The sequence below is a fragment of the Ambystoma mexicanum genome, chromosome 1q, assembly GCF_040938575.1.
Source record: "Ambystoma mexicanum isolate Mex_15411 chromosome 1q, UKY_AmexF1_1, whole genome shotgun sequence".
In the NCBI taxonomy this organism is placed as follows: domain Eukaryota; kingdom Metazoa; phylum Chordata; class Amphibia; order Caudata; family Ambystomatidae; genus Ambystoma; species Ambystoma mexicanum.
Genome location: NC_090922.1, coordinates 701,016,453 through 701,032,375, shown reverse-complemented (window position 1 = coordinate 701,032,375; position 15,923 = coordinate 701,016,453). Strand labels below are relative to the sequence as shown.

Sequence of the window (15,923 nt, the reverse complement as noted above, 5' to 3'; positions counted from 1 at the left end):
AGTTCTCAACTTTCTCCCGGAATCATTGCTGAGGCTCCTCACAGCTTCTCTTCAGGGGTACCTCTACCGAGGGCTTCTTGGGGTCCTTTGTGGCCCACAAACCATCAAGCTCCGCCTCTTGGCCTCGGTTGAACTGCATAGCTGAGTGGTTCACAAAATGGCAGAGTGAGCTAAATATCCAGAGGCTCTGCAGATGCTCTGAGTGATGCCATATATATGGGCATTCCAGTACCAGAGATACTTCAGCTGAGGAGGTTATATTGTCCTCTCTCTGTGGAGGTGACCAGCCAGATAAGGATTATGTGATTGGAGAGGCCAGGAAAGTCTTGGAGAAGCCTCACTTCCTGTAAAGCCTATGAACACAGGGTGGTGCCCTGGAGGCGTGTTGCCTTGCTGCTCACCTTCAGGGAACAGTATCGGTAGTAGTGGGCACAATGCGTTGGCCAAGAACTATTTCCTTACAGTCCATGAGTCAGCAAAAGGGTAACATTTGGACCCCTCGTGCCTGTGGTGTGCATATTTATTTTTCCTTGTTCGTAATTTTATGGGAAACCAAAACATGTAAATGGTTATGGTAATATTTAACAAATTAATTACAAATATCCCTGCATTTGTTAATCTGAAAGGCCAAGTGTGGTTACTATGCACAAGAGCACACTAAGCACAAGGTTAGCCATGTAGTGAGTTATAGCAGCCACACCAACTGTCTGAATGTCTCAAACTCTAAAAGAACTTAATCGTTTTTTGATGATATTGCATATATTTCTTTGTCGGATAGTTGCCCTCTATTTGCTACTAAACCTGGCTGAGGACACCCGCACAGAGCTGAAAATGAGAAATAAGAACATTGTTCATATGCTGGTGAAAGCATTGGATCGAGACAACTTTGAACTTCTCATTCTGGTGGTATCCTTCTTGAAGAAGCTCAGCATATTTATGGAGAACAAAAATGACATGGTAGGTTTGGATATGTAAAATTTAGAGGCTGGAAATAGGTTTAATTTTAAATGTATGTTGTACTAAGTAATTTTGTTGCAGAATGACAATGCAGTTAACGCAAAAAGCTTACAAATTGTTTTCTACTTGCAAACAATATCATATGCCATTGAATTATGTGGGTACTTTATGTTGCTACCATGTCACACTCTCTCCTTATCCCAGTATATTTGAAACTGACACAACTATTTGTTTGTCCCATAATCTGGTTTTGAAGTTGCAGTCTTTAGAACCCATTACCAGTTCAGATAAATATTTGTGCCCTGCACACTGTTACCTTCTTGGCCCTGACACAAACAGAGGTGGACAAAGCCCTTTTGAGGTACTTGACCTTTGTTTGGTCACCCCAGAATTTACAGGTAACCAGATCAGATCATGAACCTATGGATCGTGCCACTTCACCCCTAACTATACTCTCCTGTGGTTCTCTGCTAGCTCCAGGTACTTGGTGGGTATCCAAAACACTTAGGGGCATAGAGCGACACATACTTTACGCAAAACAGAATAAAATTGGATTAGTGTACAATCCATGCTGAGCCAGACAATGCCATAACCTTTTATCAATCCAAAGTTGCCCAACTTTTAGATCCGTAAAATGCTATCCATCCCCACAGCATTAGTGTAAAAGCAACTCTTGACACATGTTCTCTCTCGATGAGCTTATTAAAAGTGTATTGCACAGTCCACACTTCAGCAGAGTGTCCAGAAAAATAAATGTTCCTGTGATTTTTCTGGCTCCATCTAGATGACACCATCCCAATTATTAAAGATTATACATTTGGGCAGACAACATAGTATTACTGGTGTGATTTATCCTTTTCATTTGGAATGATCGCTTTCCCAGAGATCCTTTTTTTTGTGCTGGTTCCTGAAGCCTGATCACACAAAGAGTCATTACCACCGTTAGAGTCATTGGCAAAATGAGCCCAGCTGTCTGGTAGTAGATGTAGTGGATCAGGTGTGCCCATGTGATGGGTTATAAAGAGAGTTTAAGGGATTAAAGCAACTTGTTTTACACTATGAAGAACTAGTAACTTCATTGTATGTTCAAACAATTTGTCTGTGATCAACTTTTAAAGGCCTTCAGGAACAAAGGGTGTGACTCCTGAATAAATACCATCTGTGGTGCGATGCAAAGTGCCTTGTTCATGTTCCATGTGCTCACTTTCTGATAATGGAGACGAAATCCCAGGCTCTTCAACCATATGTGACTGTTCAGATAGGTTTTCAGGATCAGCCCTGTGGAAAAGATGAATACTGCAACATCTAGTGTCATGAATCTATGGAATTTGTCCCCTATCCCAAAACAGGAGCCAACCCTTTGGGACTAGAGAGGTGAGCCTGCTAAACTTAATACCCCTAAGTGACAGAGCAAGTTGGATCCCATTGGTGGTGACCCCTCACAACCTTTAGAGGAAATGCCATCCCCTAAGAGGGATATGCATTACCCTACCTTGTCTCAAGAAGCTAATGTCTTTATTGACTATATGTGGATTGCAGGAGACAATGATGTGAATATCCCTGGGGAAGTGACTGATGTTATTTCTGAACCTTTATTGTTGCCGTCCTTACCCGAAGCGCAGTATCAGTGGATGTCCCATTTCCTTGCAGCGAGGAATATAAAGTTTCTGTGAGAGCAATATAAAGAGAGCGGAGAGCAGGAGGGAGAGATGCAAGCCTGCGGAGTAACGCAGAACATGGAATGTGCCCCTTTCAGGCAGAGCCAATAAGCAGCGCCACATAGCCGGCGTGAAAAGCAGAGGAGCGAGAACATGTGAACACTTCTGCCTGTTACAAAGCCGTGAGCTGGAGACGCTCTGGTTCACGGAAAAGGAAAGACGCAACCTCACAGAATAGTGGTCGACCACCGCCTGCTGGAACCAACCCTGAAGTCCCGCCACGAGCTGACTTGGAGAACTGACACCAGCAAACCAATGCGGGGGGAAAAAAACCAAGGAGAAGCAGGAATCGCAGTTCTGCATTGGCCGAAGATACTGTCTTCTCCGAGGAATGCTGCTGCAGTGAACCATGTATGTGGTGCGTCCAGGGAACCAGGAGGAGGGTGAACCGGCCCGGCCATACCCTAGGCATGGTGAGAAACCAAAGAACACAAGAGGGACTGGCGAGAATTCAGATGCCCTATGAGGGGTGAGAGACCAAATGTTCCAAGAGAGGCTGAGAAACTGAATAGCCCAAGAGGGGCAGAAGAACAAAACAGGCCAAAATGGGCTGAGGGGCCAGTAGCCCAAGAGGGGCTGAGGAATTTGTTGGTCCATGACAGGCAGAAATCCACATACCCAAGTAAGGGCTGAGAGACCAAAGAGCTCAAGAGGGGTTGTGAAACTAGAGATCCCAGGGTAGGGTGTGACTCAGTCAGGCCCAGAGTGGGCTGCAAGCAAACCGACCTCCTCTAGCCGGTGTGAAACCAGAGATACCAGGGAGATACCAGGGAGATACCAGGGAGATACCAGGGAGATACCAGGGAGATGCCAGGGCGGTATAGGAGCCAGCAGGGTTGGAAGTGGCACGACTATCGAGAGCCATTTGAAAGAAACTTATTTACATACAGAATGTGAACCGTGAAGTGGGCCAGGAGGCCTAGAGACATTTACCACTGACATGTACCCTGGACGGAAAGCCCTAAAGAGATTTATTAAAATATGTTTTGGCTTGAACTGTTGATCTGGGGAACAACCCGTGGACATGGGCTGGTGATCCTATTGGTGCTGTGCTTGGTGAAAAAAGCTCTTTTCTAATCCAGAGACATTGCAGTGGGGACCCCAAACACGCCAGCAATATATAATTTGGGTAGAAGGCCCAGGCTATCTTTTTGTTCTAATTGGATATGTTTCCTTTTTAATAGTCTGAATAGGAATCCGGCTAGAATAGTATAGGGCTTTGGCACTTTAATAAAACTGTTCTGGAAATGGGAAAGGGACATGGGGAGCCAAATACCAGAGGAAGAGTGGGCTCAGGTCTGGGAATTGGTCCAGGAGACGTCAAGGAGTGCCTGTTTCCAACTGGTTCAATTTAATATTTTACATAGGTCATATGTGACCCCGGTTGTAATTCGGGCAATGAACGGGGATCTGTCGGATGAGTGTCCCACATGTGCTGCGGCGCAGGCAGGGTTTTGGCATATGGTATGGGAGTGTGGGGTGATGGTAGAGTACTGGAATAAGGTTCTCAAGGGAGTAAATGAGTTGTTGGGGATTCATTTGGAACGCCGTCCCGAAACCTGCTTGTGGGGCAAGCTTCCAGGGGGGGGGGAAGAGGTACAAAGTACGGAATAGGACTGGCTGGTTCTTGCTTATACTGGCTAAACGCCGATTGGCAATAGCATGGAAAGCTCCACAAGGTCCGGCGATTCATTTATGGGGGAAGGATATATGGAGGTGGGGGTTGGCGGAATTAATGGTTCTGCAAAACGTGGAGCCTGAGACGGACAGGCAGGATGTGAGGATTCACTGGTCCCAATTGTTAAATGACCCATCGAAGGACAATGATCTACGGCCGCCGTGAAGGAGGGTGGGCAGAGGAGAAGGGATGGGAAAAATTGGGAGGAATGGGGAAGATATGAACTTGGGGATGGATGGTAGGCTGGCCTAACCTACAAAGGAATCATGGTTGGAGTAGGACTATATGCTGTTACCAACGGACTGAACGGAAGCTGGGAAGGTGATTTTGGACATGGGGCAGGGGAGGTAGGGAGATGGGTGGGCGGGAGTACAACATTGTTGGCGTTGTTGGGAATAAGTGTTGAGAGGGGAGCGGGGAAGGGTGGGGAGGGGTGAGGGGGTTTGGGCTGGGGGAGCAGGGCGAGTTTTGGGTTTGTTCCTGGAGTTGTTGTTTAAAATGCTAATAAAGAGTGTTTTACAACAGAACAGTTTTATTTTTTTTAAAAGCACAATGAATTGTCTGTCGCCTGATTCTGACTTGCCATGAGTGTTGTCAGAAGTGGGGTTCAAACAACCTGATACAAGGTTGGGGTCCATATCAGTGGTGCTGGAACAATTTTCAATGCGGGGGTGCTGGCTTGGCATCATTGCAGCAAAACTGTGCAGCTATGTGGCTGAAAGGAAACATGCTGGTGACTTATAAAACAGATATACCAAAGGATGGTGAAAAGTCCAAGTGTTGAAGAACAATCCTAAATATATGGGTGCATTGAATGTGATCTAGTACAGTGGTTATTTGTAGAGAGCATGTTACTTAATTGCAATAGCTTCCTGGGCATGGGCGTAGTTGCAGATTTGTTGCACTGGTACAGATACAATTAGCACTAGGGCAAATAAAATGCAGATTCTTTCAATGAATTTCAGTGCAAAGGTTCTGCAGCGCCACCCTTCAAGTTGATCAATCACCAGAAAGAAAAAATTTGAATGGACAGCCAATTCAATTTTGTTGACAAAAGGGCAGGTTTTTAAAGCGATACCGCAGTTGGGGTCTATTTGAAATATAACAGGGTTTATGATAGAATTATAGATCAATACAGTTCTACAGTTCTGATTGTCCTCTATGGCCCAGAATCACACAGGCACAGAAAAAAATGGTTAGGAATGTTAATCCAGCACAGTTAAAAAAAAACATTTATGCAAGGAGTAAAATCACATAAAACTATAAAGATAGACCAGCTTTGTTTTGTAATTAAAAATGCAGGATGTTTCTGAAAGGTTTGTAGGGCAGGGAGTCCTACATGGGCATTGTTGCCAGTGTGACCACAGGCTTCAGTAATTGAAAGAAAACATTTCGTTTTTTTCAATTAAAGAGGACTGGTAGCTTCATTTCTTTAGGACTATTATTATTATATATTTTTTTAAATAAACTTTCCGTATTGATTGATTAACGTCTCAAGACATCTAGCAATACATTGTCAAAATGAGGTACAACCACAAAGGCGCAGTACAAACAAATTATTAGTAAGCAGGCAGTAGGGTTCTTCTGACAGCGTGTACTATATAGGGCAGGTCTCATCAATCGGACACTCGCAAACCTGTCAGTTCTTATTGCAGTTAGATTTTGGGTGCAGGCACAAAGTTTACGGTGCAGGTGCTGGCTCCCGGACTCCGATGTCGGGTATTGAGACAGTAAGTATGACACAAATGGACTCCACATGTTCTTTGGTCTAGCCTGCTGACGGCACAAAGTACTGTATTGTTTATCGGTGTCACTAAGCCAGATCAGATCTCTCAGCCATGTCTGTATTCTGGGGGGAAGTAAAGCCATACTATCTCATTAAGATACATCTCCTTGCAACTATCGTACATGTTGTAAGTAGCTTCCAGTTCTGTTTCGGAATCCCAAGGAGCCAGCCAAACATACATCACAGCAGGTCGCAAGGTATTGCCGCCCCAGCATATTGAAGACTGTTTCCACCACCCCTTCCCAGAAATCTCGCAATTTTGGGCACCCCAACATCATATCCCACATCATATGAAGAAAGTCAGCTGCTACAGTACTGCATATCGGGCAGCTGTCTGCCCTGGTGCGATTAAACAGATGGAGGCGAGCCAGGACCAGGTAAGCTCTGTTTAGAATTTTGAGCTGGATCAGTTGGAGACGTGTATTGAATGCCCCGCTATGCGTGCGCTCACAGTGCATTGCCCATTGTTCATCTGAAAGGGGGGCCTGCATCTTCCTCCCATCGCTGTATACATGGCAGGGCTTCCCGAGGAGAGTACCGTTGGATTAGCCCATATAATGCAGAGACCACCCACCTCGTGGCTGGAGGGCCTAGTAGGTATTGCAGCAACAAGAGTGTTGGTGGAATATCGGGGAACGACAGGGACCATTCCTTAAAGGCTGCCAGAAATTCTAAAATATTGCAGTGTGCGTTGAAACCCTGCTCCCATACTTGCGGTAAATTGCTCCTGTGATACAAATATTCCCCAGGGTCATGTGTTCTATCCCAACCCCTCTCCACTCCTGCACCACAGCTTCATCACTCGTCAGTGGGAGACACTCAATATTCCATATTTCAAGGCCCGGGTCAAATGGGATATCGATCCGCAATCTTTTCAACACCCTATTCCATGCGTGTACCGTGCAAGCCACTGGATCAAATCTGCATTTATCCGCCACCCTCCTTGATATCAAGAAACCTTGCAGTGTGTGGGGCCGCACTAAGCACCTTTCTAGGCGTACATGGGGGTAGTATGGGGCACCCGGCATCCATTAGGATGCAAAGTATACCTGTGCCACCAGAAGGTATAGCTCAACATCTGGTGCACTCACCCTGCCACACTCCCTGGGAAAACCAGCGATTCCCAGCTGATGGGAGGGGCCTTCAGTTGCCATGCAAAACTAGTTAACTGGATCTTCAGTTCAGTGAAATAGCGAACTCCCGGCCACACAGGTATGTTATGGAAAATGTAAAGTAGTTTGGGGATCACCACCATTTTGGCAATTGCTATCTGAGCCAGTAGCAAGAGGGGGTATTGGGGGGGAGAGGGTGTGGGGTTAAAAAACACCTCTCCACTGTGGACTTCAGAGTGCTCAAATACTTTATATGATCGTCCTATAGTAATGTCCGGATGTCTCTGCTCACCCGCACCCCTAGATATGTAACTGTCTTTTGCTCCCATCTATAACCCTCTGTATCAGGGTTTAATCGTGGCCTCATTCATTGGAAATAATATCGACTTTGACCAATTTATTCTAACACCAGAGACACGGCCGAACTCCGCTATTTCCCGTGAGAGTGGTTTCAGGTTGGTCATTAGGTTTTTAAAGTATAGGATAGCGTCATCCGCATACGACACCAGTTCCCGAGCGCTGCCTACCGCCAATCCCCTCACCAGGTGAAACATAGGTAGTCGGGCTGCCATGGTTCTATTGCAAAGAGCAATGGCGACAGCGGGTAGCCCTGCCAGGTTCCATGACCCAGGTCAAAGGCCCTGGATTGCTTGCCATCCAGCCCAATTTGACCGTTTGCTCCGGCGTATAGCAGTCTCACTGCCGTTAGATAATATTCTGAGATGTCCACCTGTCGTAACACCTCAAATAGGTAGCTCCATTCGACGGAGTCAAGTGCCTCTCCATATAAAGCAATGCTGCAATTACCTGTACTGTAGGGTTTATTTGGGCCAGGATTGCAAAGAGCCTGCGCAGGTTCAATGAAGTCCATCTACTAGAGATAAAACCTGACTGATCCACGGGGACTATGGTTGCCACGTATGGAAGCAGCCGATCTGCCAGCACCTTTGCAAATAAATATTTTTGTGTCTACTTCAATAGGGAGATGGGACGATATGAGGAACAGTCCAGGGGTTCTTCTCAGGCTTAAGGATCAAAGTGATCAGAGCCTCTTCCATAGTTGTTGGGGAGCCGTCCCTCCTTAATCCCCTCCTCCCACACTGATGCTGGTGCTGGGCCACCTCTGGGCCAAACTCCTTATAGAATTCAACTGTTATTCCGTCCGTGCCGGGTGCTTTTGCGGAGGGGTGGACTCATATAGCTAGTAAAATATCATTAAGTATAATAGGTTTAGGGGGGCGTGGCCAACTGCGCGATGCAGTAGACGTGTGCTCTCGGAGCTCCCGCGACCGCGGCCCAACATCCTGCTACATTCGACTATTTGCAGTGCTTGGGGGACCCCCAAGATAAGCCCCCCCAGTGCCCGATACCCTGGAGCGCATCTGGGGCGATTTCCAGCCCGAAACGCCCAGGAACCGCGGAGACAGCAGCGAATGTGGGGAACGCCGGTGCGGCCCGCGGAGGAAACAAGATGGCCGCCGGGGTGCGCTCTGGGTGAGGAGCGGGTCATCTCTGCATCTCCGTAGCCGGCGGGGACGAAGAGCCAGAGTGCCTGTGCGGGTTGGAGGCGCAGGCGAGCCCCCCGAGGGAACCTGTGAGGGGAGCCGCCCGCCCGATCGAAGAAAGGAGCGGACAGCTCAACGCTGCGAGGGAGTCCCGTGCACTGCCGAGGCGGCCCCGCCGGTGAGTGCCTGCTGCTGTTGCTGGGGGGTCCCTGCGCGAGACTCATCCCGCCTGCTCGGGAGACCCCAAATTCGCTGGGAATCCCGAAACCCGACTTCATCCTGAGAAGCCGGCACGAGCACCGGACACAACTCCCCCCCGAGAGCAGACATCTTGAAACCTGCTGGCCCGTCCGGCGGGGCCCACGCCTCCGCGAGGCTTTGTTTGCTCCCCCCCCGACCCCTGGGAGATACTAGGTGATAACGTTGAGGGAGAAGGCGGCCCTGGGGCGCGCCGCCGGGCAACGCCTGGAGAGACGGCTGGGGGTTTCTGCTGCAGCCGAAGGGGCCATTCGGGTCTCTCTTGCCCCCCCTGGAACTACAAGCACCGAGGATCTAATAACAGAAGGTGGGGATACGCCGATACGCGGCCTCCATCCCAACGGGGTATAACGACCCCCTAGCGCCGGTGGTCGGGCCAACACATCCACTGACACGAGTTCGCCACCCGGCTCTCTACGCCCTTCCCTTCCCCCCACCCGCCTCGGTCGGGGGGGCTGCCCGCGTCCACAGAAGGTGTGGGCAGCGCTCATAACCCAGCGCAACTGTCCTGGTGGGGCTGAACCAGTGTGCAAGAGGGCGCCCGTGAGGCAGTGACCATGGGGAAAGACAAGATTAGAAGACCGGCCACGCAAAACGCAATATACGGTTCCCCCATCGCAACCTCCTGACACTCCACTGCTGCCGTCGGTCGAAGAGGACTCTGCATCTGGGCTCTCCCTAAGGGATGTCATGGCAGCTATAGCGGACTCCCGCTCATCGATGGAGCAAAAGATGGACGGAATCAGTCTCGACGTGTCCCTCCTCCGACATGACCTGCAGAAACTATCGGCACGCACTGTGGAGGCGGAGCAGCGCATCTCCAACACGGAGGACGGGTTGCAAGTAGTACAACAACAGCTCCAAGGAGTCACCGCCAAACTTAAAACTCTGGAAGCCAAAGTCGAAGAAGGGGAGGGCAGATCCAGGCGCAATAATATCCGCATCCTCGGTATCCCCGAGAAAGCTGAAGGCCCCTGTATGGAGCTTTTCTTGGAGCAGTGGCTGATGGACCTGTTCGACCAACGATCCTTTTCTAAATTCTTCTCTGTAGAGAGGGCACACCGAATGCCCACTGGCAGACCAGTGCCTGGTGCTCCACCGCGAACGGTGATAGCAAAGCTACTGAACTACCGAGACCGAGACGCGCTGCTGCACCTCGCACGAAGCAAGGGCACGACCACATTCAACGGGTCCAAGATAGCCTTCTTTCCGGACTATACCCGTGAGGTCCAGAAAGCGAGGCAATCCTTTGAGAAGCTGAAGCGACAGCTGCAAGCGATGGGAGTCAAGTACGGCCTGCTTTTCCCGGCCCAGCTGAAAATATATTACAGGGGTACAACAGTCCACTTCAACGACCCAAGGGAGGCCTGGCGTTGGGCAGAGCAGCACATAGAAGGGGACTGGTCGGCGCCCCGGCCCAACAGGGACAGAAATCCTAGACCACCACCGGCACATCCTCCACATCCTCCGGATCCGGGTCAACCACCCTCACCGAACCAACCGGCGGAGGCCGGAGATTGAACAGGATTGCTCCTTACGGAGGGGTCTGCCCCCACAAGCGGGAGCACGCCCAAATTGATGTTGCAGGGGGTGTGGGAGAGTACCACAGCACTGCTATAAGTTGTCTAGGTCATTAATAGTGCGGTCTGCGGGGGCACTTCTTCCGTTGCAAGTGGGGAAAGCAACGGGGGCCCCCCCCCTCCATTCGTTAACTTCTTCTAGTGTTAATCTGTACAAGGGTTTGTAAGGCTGTCACCTTACGTTGTTGAGGGTCAGCGATGTTGGGGCGACAGGTACTTCGTGTTGGGGTGGAGTATGGGGTGGGGGTGGGAAAGGAAAGTTTCAATGGGTTCACTGTTACCCCGGGAGCAACGCGTCACCGCAAGCTCTGAGGTTTGTTGAAGTTGAAATTCACGGCAACACGAGGCTACAAATGGTTCAGGCAGCACATCACTCAGCATTCATGGCACATACTGCGATACACCACTGTTGACGGGGATGCCCTCCTCGGAATACACCTGGTCAATCTCTTGTGTGAGTCCTTAGATGGCACCTTTACAACCCCAGTCGACTCCGACTGAACATCCCAAGTCTCTCAAGGTGCTCACCTGGAACGTAAATGGGATGGGCTCGGCGATCAAGAGGCGCTTGATGAAACATATTCTCAGTAGACACTCCCCCGACGTGGCCCTGCTATCCGAAACCCACTTGGCGGGTTCGAAATGTTTGCATTTCCAACGCACAAACTACAGGGCTGCCTTCCATGCGGGATATACAATGGGATCCAGGGGCACTCTCATCCTCATACATAAACGTGTCCCTTTCACCCTCCAGTGCTTAGAGCAAGACCCACAGGGCCGCTATGTGCTGATCCTTGGTACGCTTGGGAACGTAAGGGTCGCCTTCGTCTCGGTGTACTCCCCGCCCGGACTGGGGCAGGAGCTACTGGACGAATTGACTGCCCTCATAGGTAAACACCAACCTGACGAGCTGTTTCTGGGTGGAGACTTTAATGATGTCATGTGCAATTCCACTGATCGTACACATCTCAGACATCGCAACCCGGACACCCCCACAAATCTCTCTACCTTTGCTTCTGCCTTGGGCCTGGGTGATGTATGGCGGGAACTGCACCCGGACGTCAGGGGATACTCCTTCCACTCTGGTGCCCACGGTTCCCTCTCCAGAATTGATTATCTCTTTGTTCCACATACAGATCTCTATAAGGCAACGGCGGCGGAATTCCTTCCCCGGGGCATCTCAGACCACTCGCCTCTGCTGGTGGAGATGCGCACGCGGGGTGTTTCCCCCCCTAGGACATGGAGACTGAATACTTACTATCTGGGTTCCCCCGAACTTGTTGATCACATCACTGAAGTCTCTACCGAGTATTTTGAAATTAATGACAACGGAGAACAGGATCCAGTGGTGGTTTGGGAGGCCTATAAGACCGTTTTGCGGGGTGCCTTAATCTCCTGGGTGGCAAATAATAGGCGAGAGAGGCTCCGGGAAGTAACAGAGGCGGAGGGTGAACTGGCCCAATGTGAGAATAAGCACACCCTTGACCCATCCCCGCAGACCCAGCTCTCCCTTAAACGAGCCACCGAGCGGCTCCGAAACCTCCTATTAGATAATGCTAAACAAGCCCATTGGGACTCCAGAGCCAGAATTTATGAGCACGGAGACAAAGCTGGCCGAATGCTAGCCTGGTTGGAGAGGAGAGATGAGGGACAACGATGTGTTCGTGAGATTGTCAACTCACGAGGTGAAAGGTTTCAGTCGGATGCAGAGATAGCTGAGGCTTTCGCCCAATTTTATGAAACACTTTATCGGGCTCCGACCTCGCGGCTGGACCCGTCCCTTCTAAATGACATACCATTCCCGACTCTCTCAGTACAACAAAGGGTGAGACTGGACTCTGATCTCTCAGAGACCGAGGTGGCTGACGCACTAGCCCAGCTGCAGACCGGGAAGACGCCAGGCCCGAACGGGTTTCCGGTGGAGACGTGGCAGAAACTGGGAGGGGTCAGCATAGCGTCATCTCTCCATAAAATGTTATTGTCAGCCCGGGAACAGGGCGCTCTCCCGCAGGATCTGTGCAAGGCCACCATCGTGGTCATCCCCAAACCGAGCAAGCCCCAGGAACACTGTGCCTCCTATAGGCCGATCTCGTTAATCAATAAGGTCCTCGCCAAGCTCCTGGCCAATAGGTTACAATCAGTGGCCGATACCCTAATACACCCGGACCAATGTGGCTTCATGCCACACAAATCGACCCGAATGAATCTGCGTCGACTCCATTTAGCGTTAGAGAGGGCTCCCGCCATTGACATTCCGCTTGCCCTTCTGGCAGTTGACTTTGAGAAGGCTTTCGACTCGGTCCAATGGGATAGCCTCTGGGAGATCATGGCACGTATGGGCTTTGGGGAGGAGTTCATGGGATGGGTGAAATTGCTGTATACAAATATATGGGCGGAGGTCAAGGTGAATGGGTGGACCTCTCGCCCCTTTCGACTGGGACGTGGCACGCGGCAGGGGTGTCCCCTCTCCCCCCTTCTCTTCGCCCTGGCGATAGAACCATTGGCTATATGGCTTCGCCAGAGCACATCATGGATGGGATTCAGATGGCCAGAGGGACACGAGGACCGGATATCTTTATATGCGGACGACCTCCTGTTATACCTGGGAGACCCTGCCCGAGCTTGCCCCATAGTGACCCAGATTCTTGTCCGATATGGGAGATTTAGCGGTCTAAGGATCAACTGGAAGAAATCTGTTTTCTTCCCAGTGAAGGGAGGAGAACAGCCCGACCCACAGGAATGCCCTCATCAAATAGAACAACTTGGTTTCCGATACCTTGGGATTTGGATCACATCGGACCTAACTGGCTATAGCAGGCATAACCTCAGGCCAATCCTGGATCGATTCTCTAATGATGTACAGCACTGGAAGCTCCTTCCCCTGACCCTCATGGGTAGAGCCGCTCTCTTTAAAATGTTGGCTCTTCCGCGATTCCTTTACGTCCTTCAGAACGCCCCTTTGCAGATCTCGGGGGCCGAATTTGGCCGGGTGGAAACTCTCCTTAGGGAGCTCTTGGGGGTGGTGGACAAGCGCGCATAGCCCTGGCTACACTTCAGAGGTCGATCTGGGAGGGTGGGATCGGAGTGCCCCGCCTTCAGACCTACTATTTGGCCTTACAATTAGTGGTGTTCAATGACCTACTGCATGGGGACCGGGAACTACCCCACATTAAGGCCGATGTGGCAACCATGCATGACACCGATCCACTACAGCTACTGTACGACACCCCCCCTAGATCCTCCCCACTAACGATGAGGGCACAGATCACTACCACTTGGAGGCAAGTGCACAACTTTGTGGGATGGGGGAGCAAGATATCAGCGGCGCAACCCCTATGGAGAAATGCCAACCTGAGGGAAATGGCGAGGTTCGAACCTTGGCCGTGCTGGGTGAGAGCTGGGATACAGAAAGTGGGAGATGTTCTTAGCGGTGAGAATCTTGCCCTGTTTGCGGTCCTGCAGCACAGGTTTCGACTCCCTGACACCGAAAGATACCACCATATGCAAATGTCCCATGCCCTAAGAGTCCACATAGCGCTGGACGACAGCATACCGGAGTACTCACCTATAGAACGTAACATTCTACCTGAATACATCCCCTCCAAATGCACATCCATTCTTTACAATGCCATTACATCCTTTGCGACTCCTGAATTGATCAGCTTAAAGGCCAAGTGGGAAACAGATGTAGGGAACATTGACCCTGAGGACTGGATAGGGGTACTAATGCACCCCAGGGAATCTGCCATCTCCTCGAGACTCAGACTAGTGCAACTTAAAATACTACATAGAGTGTATTATCCTAGAACTGCACTGTTTGGATGGAAGAGGGCAACAAACCCGAATTGTCTTAGATGTGGGAACGAGGAGGGGACCTTCTTTCACATTCTGTGGTCCTGTCCCCGCATCCGAACTTTCTGGGGGGCCTGTTGTCGGGAACTGACCCGGATACTCTCCACTTCAATAGAACTTGACCCGAAGGTCCTAATCCTGGGAGCGCCAGGGGAGTATGAACTGAATAAATGGGGAGAACTCTTATTGCATACGGCGACGGCCCTGATGAAGCGGAACATTGCACAAAAATGGGGAGTCCCCGAATCTCCGACGATGGAGCAATGGGCGATAGACATGGACACATGTGCTATCTTTGAAAGACGGGTCTATAATGCAAGAGGCTGTCCCAACAAAGCCTCTAAAATATGGGCGGCATGGGAGGAGGGAGGGCCTTGAGGCGTGTGGCCTTGAGAGATGCCCTTTTGAATATTCACACTGTGAATTGCAGGTGTGTCCCCTGTGAACGGTAATGATATACTACTACTGCTGAATGGGTCATGTGGGCCTCATCTGATGTAGCTGCCTCTTTTTTCTCTTTTCTCCTTTCTCTTTTCTTTCTTTTGCGCCTCTCTTTTGGTTTTGGCCTATTATGTCTATGTTATGACTAAATGAAAATAAAATGTTTTATAAAAAAAAGTATAATAGGTTTAGCTAGAGTGTTTGTTCGCTTCACGCTGAAGTACAGGTAGGGAGGCCTCGCCCACATATTTCACCAATTCCTGCACCGGTACTGACCCCCTAGCCGATTATAAGGATTTGTAGTATTGGCGAAAGACGTCTAATATGGCGTGCAGTTGTACTACCACCCCACCATCTGCATTCTTCACAGCAAAAATGTCTGTGGCTCCCCTTTCTCGTCTGATCATTGCTGCTAAAAGTTTACCGGGTATACCCTCCCCCCTATATCGACGAGCCATCTCTGGGCACGCCAGGTATTTCACCTCTCGCTCTGCTAGGCCATTAAAGCAATCCAGTGCGTGCCTCAGATCTGCCCCGGAGTTAACGGTGACCCCGTTCTCTACCCCGCTCTCGTGACGCTTAATTTTTAGCTCTGTTTAAAAGAGCTGTCTACATATTGTCTTCAGCATTCCTAGTTCCAGAGATGGACATCCCCTCCCCAACATTAAACCAGCCCCTCCCACCCCCGCCCCACCACAATGAATGCCTCCCATCTTGGGAGTATAACCTAACCAAGCTGAGCACTTCACTTCTGAATACTATGTCTGAAGGAGCGACGAGTTTGAATCTCCAGAAGGGCCGCGGGACACCTTCACCGACCGAGTGAAGAATTGACCAGAGGACCGTCGAGTGGTCCGATAGTGTTCTCGGAAGTAGGATGCAGTCTCTTGTCTGACGTATGAGAGGCAGGCTTGCAATCAATGCGCGATGAGGTATTGTTGACTGTTGAATGGAACAAATATTCTCTACCGTCCGGTCGTATTATCCTCCTAACATCCCCCAGCTCTAATCGGCTATACATTTCCGCACCGTCTCT

At 50.1% G+C, this 15,923-nt stretch overlaps 1 protein-coding gene across 2 annotated transcripts in view; it reads left to right on the top strand.

The window, feature by feature from the left end:
- KIFAP3 (kinesin associated protein 3) overlaps positions 1-15,923 on the top strand; it is a 1,278,226-nt gene that overhangs the window by 211,319 nt on the left and 1,050,984 nt on the right. For both annotated transcript variants that reach the window (XM_069641307.1, XM_069641308.1), the window contains one exon: positions 779-957. In XM_069641307.1, the coding sequence (XP_069497408.1) occupies positions 779-957 (179 nt within the window). The remainder of the gene's footprint in view (positions 1-778; positions 958-15,923) is intronic.